The sequence below is a fragment of the Vulpes vulpes genome, chromosome 15 (genome assembly GCF_048418805.1).
Source record: "Vulpes vulpes isolate BD-2025 chromosome 15, VulVul3, whole genome shotgun sequence".
Lineage (NCBI taxonomy): Eukaryota > Metazoa > Chordata > Mammalia > Carnivora > Canidae > Vulpes > Vulpes vulpes.
In genome coordinates this window covers 86,571,184-86,583,345 of record NC_132794.1, presented here as the reverse complement: position 1 = coordinate 86,583,345, position 12,162 = coordinate 86,571,184, and the positions used below count along the sequence as shown (strand labels likewise).

General features: G+C 37.6%; 1 protein-coding gene across 2 annotated transcripts in view; it reads left to right on the top strand.

Annotated features, from left to right (window-relative positions):
• The window catches only part of TCTN3 (tectonic family member 3), a 28,726-nt gene that overhangs the window by 8,183 nt on the left and 8,381 nt on the right, over positions 1–12,162 (top strand). For both annotated transcript variants that reach the window (XM_025991148.2, XM_025991152.2), the window contains exon 13: positions 2,503–2,640. In XM_025991148.2, coding sequence (XP_025846933.2) covers positions 2,503–2,640 — 138 coding nt within the window. The remainder of the gene's footprint in view (positions 1–2,502; positions 2,641–12,162) is intronic.

Genomic DNA, 12,162 nt, shown 5'->3' with positions numbered 1-12,162 from the left:
ACAGGTATATCTCTTGACTCCAGCCCAGGTGAAAGAAGTAAATCTACTGTACTAGTCTGTCTTCTTTCTCTTTTGCCTACCCCCTATCTCCTCACTTTAGTCAGCCATACTAAATTTAATTTTCCTTTCTAATTTTAAATTATTTTTCTGTATAAGTAATGCATACACTTGGCTCAAAATTCATAAAGTACAAAATAAAAATCTCTCTCGCAAATAGCTCTTCCCTCCCACATAGACAACTGAAATTAGATCCTGCATAGTCACACAAGTAAATACTCAGGTACTCTTTTTTTTTATTCAAATGATATAATATCATAAACACTGCTCTGCTACCTTGTGTTTTTTCACTTGATCTTATCAGTACATAATATGCGTCCTCATTCTTTGGGTAATATAGCTGCATAGTATTCTACTACATAGATGAACCAGAATTTTTTAGCCAGAGTTTTTGGTGAACATTCAGGTTGTTTGCAGTCTTTTGCTATTATACACAATGTGACATTTTGTATTTTGTAACCTAGTTCAGGCACCAGTTTGTACATTAAAGAATAAACCTATATGATAACTTCTAGAATTGCCAGATCAAAGGTATATGGATTTAAAATTTTAATAATTTCAGTTTATTCCCCATACTTAAAATTTACAGTCCCATCATTCATATGTGAGACCACTTTTTCCTTCTACTCTCATCAACACTATGTCATGAAACTTTTTAATCTTTTTTCATGAGTGAAAAATAGTATCCCCAGTATAGTCTTAGTCTTCTCTTACTGTAAGATTATTTTGACATATAGTTGAACAGTTTGTATTTTATTCACTATTATCTATTTATATTCCTTGCCCATTTTTATTGAATTACTAGTCTTATTTACAGGAAATGAGAAATGGACCTTTTTCTGTGGTATGATTTGCAGATTTTTTTTTTTCCAGTTTGTCATTTGTCTTTTGACTTTGTTTCTGGTTTGGTTTTGGTTTTGGTCTTTTGCCATGTGGATACTGATTTTTCTATTGTGAAAGATATCAATTTATATTTTTTAACCTTTCAGTTTTGGTTCAGACTTTGAAAGGCCTTTCTTCTTAGTGATTATTTTGGAAGTGCCCTTCTCCCCTTCCCCAGCACTGTTATGACAACCACTGAGCCACCCAGGCATCCCTAGGATGGCTATACTTAGGAAGACAAACACTAACAAGTGCTGTCAATAATGTGGAGAAACTGGAACCTTAACACATTGTTGGCGGAACTGCAGGTGGTGTGGCCACTTTGAGAAACAGTTTGATAGTTCCTGAATAAAATTAACTTAAGGGGCAGCCCAGGTGGCTCAGCAGTTTAGCACCGCCTTCAGCCCAGGGCCTGATCCTGGAGACCCGGGATTGAGTCCCATGTCAGGCTCCCTGCATGGAGCCTGCCTCTCTCTCTGCCTGTGTCTCTGCCTCTCTCTGTCTCTGTCTCTCTCTCTCTCTCTCTCTCATGAATAAATAAATAAAATCTTTAAAAATAAATAAAGTAAACTTAAATATGATCTGTCTCCCCCATTCCTAGTTTATATGTTATTGCCAGAATCTGAGCCTTACTATAAAAAGGTATAAGATGGGCAGCTCGGGTGGCTCAGCAGTTTAGCACCGGCTCCAGCCCAGGGCGTGATCCTGGAGACCGGGGTTGAGTCCCACGTCAGACTTCCTGCATGGAGCCTGTTTCTCCCTCTGCCTGTGTCTCTGCCTCTCTCTCTGTGTGTCTCTCATGAATAAATAAGTAAAATCTTAAAAAAAAAAAATAGGCCGGAAAAACACAGGCATATTTGAGGATAGTTTGTATCTGCTAAGTTATAGTAACTCACTTCTGTCAATCCTTCTTACTTCTTGGAATTAATCCTCCTAGAGTCATACTGCTTGGTTGGACTTCATTATCAAACTCTGAAATGTCTTCTTTAACATTTCACTGCTTCTGTGTCCAAATCCTTTGCTTTACTTAAGTGGTCTGCTCAAGGCCAGTGCCTTCATCATGCCTGGCACATAGAATATACTCAGTAACTATTACTCAGATTAATCAATGATTGTCCCTCCATGGCATCATGTGCTATTCTACTTGCACACCTTTTTATATGCCATCTCTCTACCTGAATTTTCCTTTAATCACCATTTCTTCTAGTCAAACATTACTCATCTTAGTCCCACGAAGCCATCCTCAACCAGAAATGGCTGTTACTCCTGGCATTCCACAACACTGACTATGCACCACTCATGGAGCACTTCTTATAAGCATTGTATGTGAACTCACATTTTTAAAATCTCTATAATAGTCATTCCCATTTTAGAATATTAATTTGTTAAGATCCAGGACAATGATATGATCTATTGTGAACTTCTACATTCTTTTCTCTAAATCATATTACTTTCTCTGTTACATATAATGTTTAAGAAACAATGGTTACTTAATGCATGGTAACTGACTATAGGCAATCATCAGCAAGCAATTCAAGCAGATGCTTCTTTACCCTTCTACAGGCTATGCATTGTACTTCCTGCTGTGTCATACCAGTTTCCCTGGAGATCCAGGTATTGTGGGCGTATATAGGCCTCCAGTCCAACCCACAAGCTCATGTGTCAGGAACCCGATTCCTATACCAGTGCCAATCCATAAAGGTAAGTCATGGCTCATAAAGGACCACTAAGCCTCTCAATACCCAGATTGTCTTATCAGTTACATGATAAGCAGACCACTTTAACAATGAGAACCAGTTTATGCTGCCAGCTAACATTTGGTTAGAGTGAGCTGAATAACTCTTTAAGTCAATCCTTCCTGCCTAGTTATTGAAATTAGCATGTTGTCATGATAAATACAGTCTATATCCTTTTCCCTAGTTTGTTTTCTCTTTTAATTTCCTGAACCTAGTATAGTATAGGTTAATTTCTTTTCAATCATCATACCAGTGTTACTTTACCAGTTGATTTAACTACAGAAAACATTTTCCCTAACTATGCATTCAGTATGACAGTCACACACTGTCAAAGTCTCTGAGTCTGTTGATAGCTTAAAGATGTTGCTGGGGCTAGTTTATAGTCATCAATTCATGACTGATTGCACTCCATTAAAATAATTTTACTATGTAGTAAACATCTACCTGTTATTTATGATATGTGTTAACATCTGCCTTGATTTTAGTATCTAAAATTATTACCTGTAAGTCATTGCATTGACATCACAGAAAAGAAATAAACTAAAGACTACATGTAGGCCAGAAATAAAATATCTTTAGCTCCTTCTTACAACAGTGTTGAGTACCTTAGCTCTTACCTACAAATAGTGTTAATACTCAGGTTACCAGAACCTTTGAGAGCATTCCATTTTTCTCTGTATTGGTTTACTGAATAAAATAGCCCTATTTCCAATAGATTCTACCCTTCTAATCTGTTACAGATTCTACACTGAATATATTGTTTTGTTTTTCTAAACTGTATATTTGGAAGTATCTGTATAGTTTAGGAAGATACCCACAGGACTGTTCTTTTTCTCTCTGAATCTCTGGTTCTCTTAAGCATAGAAGCAACCCAGTGCCTCTCTTGTGTAGATGTTTTAATTGTTATCATTTTCTAGTATTTAGTAGAGGTTAGCTTTTTGGTTAGTTTTCCCCCTCTACAAAATCACCCTACAGTCATTCACATCTTATTGGCTTAAGTGGTCGACAATTGAGAATTTCAGCTCTGCTTCATTCATGTATAACTAAAGACAATATCTATTCCAATCAGGGAACAAAAATTAACTGTGTTGAACTTACTGAGAGGTAGTATGCGATATACAAAATCATGTCCTTAGGATGATTTAAAGGCTTTGCAAAGGGAATTTTTACTATACAAAAATCTTCACTTTAAGGGCTAACTTGAGAAACTCACAGTCATGAAAGTTGCCATACCCCTATAAATATAAAAGGAGGGCAGCCTGGGTGGCTCAGGGGTTTAGCGTCACCTTCAGCCCAGGATGTGATCCTGGAGACCCAGGATCAAGTCCCACATCGGGCTCCTTGCAGGGAGCCTGCTTCTCCCTCTGCCTGTGTCTCTGCCTCTCTCTTTGTGTCTTCCATGAATAAATAAAATCTTTAAAAAAAAACATAAAAGGAGTTGTGTAATAATAGTGTCATATCAGAAAAGTTAAGCAAATACAAATATTTATTTGTATCAGACAATTTTATCATCTGTATTGAAAGACTTTTTTACTTCTTCAGTCATGAGTGGAAATTTTCTCCTGAAGTCCTATAAACATACTCACTTTCTCTTTATGTGATTATAATTTGATTAGTCGTCCTTAACTTTAAATCCTTTATCTACACAGGCTTGTTTCTCAGGACTTCCTGTGAAGTTTTTTTCTCAGAATAGCAAGAGACTATTCAAAGAAAGCTAGTGTACATGTTCCCAAAGTCTACAGTAAAAAAAAAAAAAAAAAGAAAGAAAGAAAGAAAGAAAAGAAAAGAAAAGAAAAGAAAAGGAGTTATACTTTCAGAAGATATATGTTCTGTGATTTTCTCCCTACCCACTGGCTGCATAGTTGATAGCAGTCTCATATGGGCTGTCTCAGTCAGCTTTGTGTATCTAAGTGATGGCATAAAAATAAATCTGGGTGGCAAACTGTAGGCCATGGGCTGGAGTTAGCCTATACACTTGTTTTATTTTGCCCATAGTGTTTTCTTTTGTTTTTTTAAATTTGTGCCAACATTTAAAAATCAGGAGATTTCATGTTGACATCCAGATTTCTGACTTCTCTTTAGATCTAGCAATACCGATTCTACACTCCTGCAGGGCATAAAATTTCTTGTCATCAAATGATGGTTTCCTCTTTTAAATAGAGTGCCCCTTTCACACAACCTATGCCTACCCACCCTTACCCATCCCATTCTCTCATTCGGGTTATCTGCTTAGAGCAGTAAGCATTTATGTTTATGACCATTGGAATGGAGCTGCTCAATGGTTAGTTAAATTTTGAACTGAACTATCGGAATGACTTCATCGTACCAATGTAGCATTAGAAACATTTTAAATTCCTCTCACTATAAAAAGTGAAGTAGCAAAATTTTTGTATAGTCCCCAAGGGTCCATGCAGGGAGCCCGATGTGGGACTCAATCCCGGGACCCCAATTCCTTGGGCCAAAGGCAGGCGCTCAACTGCTGAGCCAGGCATCCCTATAAATCTTTTAAAATAAATGTTACAGGGCAGCCCGGGTAGCTCAGCGGTTTAGCGCCGCCTTCAGCTCAGGGCCTGATCCTGGGGACCTGGGATCGAGTCCCACATTAGGCTTCCTGCATGGAGCCTGCTTCTCCTTCTGCCTGTGTCTCTGCCCCTCTCTCTCTCTCTCTCTCTCTCTCTCTCTCTCTGTCTCTCATGAATGAATAAATAAATAAAATCTTAAAAAAAAACTTAAATAAAAATAAAATAATAAAATAAAATAAATGTTACATTCTCACAACAAACCCATGAAGTAAATAGGATTTATTAATATAGTACTCTGCTGCTTATAATTTATACTAATTGAGCCTTTAAAGGGATCTTTAAATTAGGGAATGAATGGGCAGCCCAGGTGGCTCAGCGGTTTAGCACCACCTTCAGCCCAGGGTGTGATCCTGGAGACCCAGGATCGAGTCCCATGTCAGGCTCCCTGCATGGAGCCTGCTTCTTCCTCTGCCTGTGTCTGTGCCTCTCTCTCTGTGTGTCTCTCATGAATAAATAAATAAAATCTTAAAAAAGAAAAAAAAAAGTTTGGGAGTGAATAAGATACAATATGTCTCATATCTGAATATAAACTTTTTTTAATTTATTTTTTTTAATTTTTTATTTATTTATGATAGTCACACAGAGAGAGAGAGAGAGAGGCAGAGACACAGGCAGAGGGAGAAGCAGGCTCCATTCACCAGGAGCCCGACGTGGGATTCGATCCCGGGTCTCCAGGATCGTGCCCTGGGCCAAAGGCAGGCGCCAAACCGCTGCACCACCCAGGGATCCCTAAACTTTTTTTAATTTAAAAAGAAAGTTATCTCTAGAAAAAAACAACTACTTTTGCAGAGTTTCTGGATCAGTCAAAACCAAAACAAGTGAATGATAAGAATAATGTAGCATCACAGGATCTAATATTCAGTTCATCTTTATCTTTAAATGGATCATCAAGCTTTTTAGATTATCTAGGAGACCTATTGTCTGCAGTTTAGGGAGCATGGGCATTGAGTCAGTCAGACATAGATCTAAATCAAGTTATTTTATTTCTCTAAATCTAAATTTTCTCATTTAAAAAATGGAGTTTAATAATACTTCATTGGATTGTGCAGATTAAATGAGATCATAAAAGTAAAACACTTAGCAAATTTCCTAGCACATAGTGAATATTCAGTAAATATTGCTAATCATATCATCACTGCTATTTTTATTATCATAACTTTATTGGTTCCAAATTTCCATAGAAGTAGTGTTATCAAGAAGGTTTCAAGGGCCGCCTGGGTGGCTCAGCGGTTAAGCGCCTGTCTTCGGCTCAGGGCATGATCCTTGGGTCCCAGGATTGAGTCCCGCATCGGGCTCCCTGCATGGGGCCTGCTTCTCCCTCTGCCTGTGTCTCTGCCTCTCTCTCTGTCTCTCATGAATAGATAAATAAAATCTTTAAAAAAAGAAGAAGAAGAAGAAGAAGGTTTCAAGCAAAAAATCAAAAGTATAAGCAGGCATTAGAGCAGTTTTTTTCAATCTTTGTTGGCTGTCATCCATGGTAAGAAATATATTTTACAACACAACCCACATTATAGCACACACATATATAAAACTGACACAAAAGTTTTAGAAAACATTTTATGCAACGCACTGTGTGATATTATCTATTCTGTTGTAGTTGATTTTGTTATTTGTTTAATGCTAGACACTAAAGGATCACAATTTGCAATTTGAAAAACACCTTTAGGAGGGGGGAGCCCTGGGTGGCTCGGCGGTTTAGCACCTGCCTTTAGCCCAGGGCCTGATCCAGGAGTCCCAGGATCGAGTCCTGCGTCGGGCTCCCTGCATGGAGCCTGCTTCTTCCTCTGCCTGTGTCTGTCTCTCTCTGTTTATCTCTCATGAATAAATAAATAAAATCTTAAAAAAAAAAAAAGGGAAAGAAAAAAAACACCTTTAGGAAATACATCTCTGACTACATTTTAAAGCTAATTATATTGTATTATTTAATAATTTATTTTATTCATTATAATTAAAAGTTGGCAGTGTTTTATATATCAGTCATAGCATATGCTAGTATAATTGCCAGTCTAGCCCCCAGTCTATCATAAAGGTTTTTAATCTTACGGACCCACTGAGAATCTGTTGAAAGCTCTTCTCCTGCTAGAAAAACACAAACATACAATGTCCTTTATATAGTTTCAAGGGATTTATTGATTTCTTAAAACCAGGCTAAGAACTATATTAGGAAAGATAAAGAACACTAAACAAAATAAGAATGAAATTTACTGATTTTAGAGATAATTGCTATAAGGGAAAGGACTAGGAAGTGGCTGGATTAGTAAGGAGTTCTATTTCTCTTACCTGTTGATGTCTTGGAGAATATCACCACCGTTAGATCACTGTGAGAGCCTGTAAAGTTTGTCACTAAAGTCTTCCTTTTTCAATCAAGCACTATTTGCCTCTATCTCTTAATGAATGATAAGACTATAGAATTATTTGGCCCCCTTCCGTAGTTCTCTTTTCTTAAGATTTTATTTATTTATTCATGAGAGACAAACAGAGAAAGGCAGAGACACAGGCAGAGGGAGAAGCAGGCTCCATGCGGGGAGCCTGATTCAGGACTTGATCCCAGGACCCCAGGATCACAACCTGAGCCAAAGGCAGATGCTCAACCACTGAGCCACCCAGACATCCCTCTTCTGTAGTTCTTTTTTTTTTTTTTTTTTTTTAATTCATGACAGAGAGAGAGATCATGAGAGAGACAGGCAGGCAGAGGGAGAGGCAGGCTCCGTGCAGGGAGCCTGACGCCGGACTCGATCCCGGGCCCCCAGGACCAGGCCCCAGGCTGAAGGTGGCGCCAAACCGCTGGGCCACCAGTGGTACACCCTCTTCTGTAGTTCTTAATAACCTGTATAGAAGAACCTTACTTAGTTCACTGAGTATTTTCTTTTTACATCTTTTTTTAAGAACTTGTGAAAGTTATGCTCACTGTTCTATATGTTAAAATGTATAACGCCTTGAGATATCTCCTTGATACATGATGTTGAACCACATTTACTCTTTAACATATTTGTTTTCTTTAACTCATTTGAAAATCTTATTTCACTGACATCTTTAAAATACTGAGGGAATTTATAATTTTTTGTTGGCTTCCCCCTCAAATATATGTTTGGCCCTAAGAAAATATGGAGAAATAATTATACATTGTCTAGCAGAATACTGTACATAAATAATTCATCATTTTTAAGAAATTATTATTCCTTAATTTCACTTTATTTAAATCATTAGTTCTCGTTAAGTCATAGTGTCAACAATGGATATCAGCTTACTTTCTATTTTTATTTTTTTATAAAGAGGTTTATTTATTTATTCATGAGAGACACAAAAAGAGATGCAGAGACACAGGCAGAGGGAGAGGCAGGCTCCCTGCGGGGAGCCTGATGCAGGACTCAATCCCAGGATCCTGGGATCACGACCTGAACCAAAGGCAGACACTCAACCACTGAGCCATCCAGGTGCCCCTCAGCTTCCTTCTTAAAGATCATGTACTTATATGAGGAAAATTACCTTTATAATATGTTTTGTAGTTAAATAAGTTCTAATCATTGTAATAGAAATCATCATACCTAATTGTGTTAGACTAAAAGAGACTCATGAATAAAACAATCAGATGCAGTTCATTTTTTTTTCATTGGTTTCTGATTTGGACAAACATTTGTTTTTTTGTTGTTTGTTTAGGTTTTAAAAATTTTTTTAAATTTATTTATGATAGTCACAGAGAGAGAGAGAGAGAGATGCAGAGACATAGGCAGAGGGAGAAGCAGGCTCCATGCACCAGGAGCCCGATGTGGGACTCGATCCCGGGTCTCCAGGATCGCGCCCTGGGCCAAAGGCAGGCGCCAAACCGCTGCGCCACCCAGGGATCCCCTGGACAAACATTTGTAAATCACATATTGGAAGAGTTCTGAAACTTGAGTATGGACTATATTTTAGAAAGAAATATTATTAACAGAAAAGGTAGAGTTTTTTTTTTTTTTAAGTTGGTTAGTAAACAGCCTGCCTGCACAATATGATTTCACATGGCTAAAAACATATATGGATGTCTGTGTGTATAAGTCAAGATATAAATGTTAATAGTGGCATTCTTAAAGGTGGAAATATGGTGTTTTTATTTCCCATTTTTACTTACCAGGAGTCTTAACTTTTACATTATGATTTACTGCTTTTGTAATAAATTTTTTTTGTGTGTGATACACTTAAGGTCACTAGGAAAAAAACTAGAAATAACTAGATGTTACTTTAAAGATGAATTTATTCAATTTCACTTACAATAGCTTGAAAAAACATAAAATACTTTGGAACCAATTTAGCAAAAGGTCTGTTCACTATAAAACATTATAGAGAGGGGCACCTGGGTGGCCCAGTCGGTTAAGCAGCTGCCTTCAGCTCAGAGTCCTGTGATCAAGCTCCGCGTTGGGCTCCCTGCATAATGGAGAGCCTGCTTCTCCCTCTGCTGCTCCCACTCCTTGTGCTTTCTTACTCTCTCTGTCAAATAAATACATAAAAATCTTTAAAAAACAACACACACATGGAGAGAAATTCCAGGAGACCTAAAGAAATGAAGTGATATACCATATTCATGGAGAAGACACCTCACATTAAAATATCTGTTCCCAAATGGATCTATAAAATAAATGCAAACCACAGAAAATCCTAGCAGGCATTTTTGTGGAAATTGACAGCCTGCTTCTAAGATTTACATGAAAATGCAAAGGATTTAGACTAACTAAAACAACTTTGAAAAAGAAGAACAAAGTTGGAGGACTTACTCTATTTATTACAGAATATACTCTAAATCTCAGATAGAGTGGTACTGGTATAAGAATAGAAATAGGCCGGTGAGACAAAATAGAGTCCAATGATAGATCCACAAATAAATTCAATGAGAAAAGGATTTAAAAAAACAAACAAACGACTGAATAAAACTATAACTACTGGATGAACATTGGGGAAAAAAGGAATTGACTCCATACACAAAAAGCACTTACTCTTGCATCATAAACCTATATATGAAACCCAGAGTTATAAAGCTTTTAAAAGAAACACAGGAGAATGTCTTTGTAGATTTGAAGTAGGCAGATATTTCTGAAACAAAAATCATAAGCCATAAAACTAAAAAATTTGACGTATTGGTCTTATCAAAATTTAATATATCTTATCAAAATTTAATATTTAATATTTAATTTATCTGAGTGGTTCAGTGATTGAGCATCTGCCTTCAGCTCAGGGTATGATCCTGGGGTCCTCGGATTGAGTCCCGCCTCAGACTCCATGCATGGAGCCTGCTTTCTCCATCTGCCTATGTCTCTGCCTCTCTCTCTGTATCTCTCTTGAATGAATAAATAAAATCTTAAAAAGAAACCTTACAAAGTGTTAAAACAAAATTATTGGTAGTAATTTCCGAAGTAAACATCATAAAATATTATCGTTTAAGTAGAAATAAGTCAACCATACATAACAGAACTGGATCCACATTAAAAGAAATGTGCTGACTTGGCTGTGTGTCTTTTGTTTGTTTTGATAAAAGACATATGACCAGACTTTGAGGGTTGAGTTTTTTTTTTTCCAGTATTCTTGCTACACATTGACTAGAATGAATTCTCTAATTTTGCTTATATATAACTTTTGAAAAGCAAATAGAAAACTTGGTACTTCAGAATTTATGTGTAACACATTTGTTCTTTAAAAAAAAAAAAAAAAAAGCCACTTTGTTCTTTGGGGCAGCTAGGTGGCTCAGTGGGTTAAATGTCTGCCTTCAGCTCAGATCATGATCCCAGGGTCCTGTCATTGAGCCCTGAGTCTGGCTCCCTGCTCAGCGGGGAGTCTACTTCTCCCCCTCCCTCTACGCCTCCCTGCTCTCTCTCTCTCTCTTTCTCTCTCTCAAATAAATAAAATCTTTAAAAACAACAACAACCTTGTTCTTCTTGTGATACTAAAACACAAATTCTAGGGGCACCTGGGTGGCTCAGTGGTTGAGCATCTGCCCTTGGCTCAGGTTGTGATCCTGGGGTCCTGGGATCGAGTCCTGCATCAGGCTCCCTGTAGGGAGTCTGCTTCTTCCTCTGCCTATGTCTCTGCCTCTCTCTGTGTCTCTCATGAATAAATAAATAAATCTTAAAAAAAAAAGATCTAAAATGGATCAATAACATTCAGTAGTATCCAGTGACCTGGCAAGTGCATTCAAGTTCCTTTTAATTACTGGATTGTCTACTAGACTGTATTTGTTCCAAACCTCCACACAATTATGGAGGCAATATTCTTAATACATGAAGAAAAAACCATTTCACTTGAAATATTAGTTTATAAATAAATATAGGAGGGATGCCTGGGTGGTTCAGCGGTTTCAGCGTCTGCCTTTGGCTCATGGCATGATCCCGGAGTCCTGGGATCAAATCCCACATCGGGCTCCCTGCATGGAGCCTGCTTCTCCCTCTGCCTGTGTCTCTGCCTCTCTCTTTCTCTCTCTCTCTCTCTCTCGCTTGCTCTCGCTCTCTTTCTCCCATGAATAAATAAACAAAATCTTTAAATTAATAAATAAAGGAAAGAATGAAGGAGGGAGGCACAGCCTTTAGGGATTCTAATTACAGTGTTAGGAGAATAAAGGGTCAGTCTATAATTGCTGACTATTAAATAGCTATGGCATACTTTCTTCCTTGTGTCTTATTACCTCTTGCTACTTTGTATTAGTTCCTTCTCTCCAAAAATACCTCTACTCATTTGTCAAAGAAAAAAATCTTTATTGAGTGCCTAGTTTGTGCCAAGTACTATGGCTGATGCTCTAGGTTTGATGCATGGTAAACAAGTAGATATCATCCCTGCCTTACAGAAGGTGTAGGGTGGCAATACTGAGGTAAAATTTAGAAACACTGTTACAAAAAAATTCATCAAGAGATACTGATAACATAGGCCCAGGTGGGGGCTGTGAG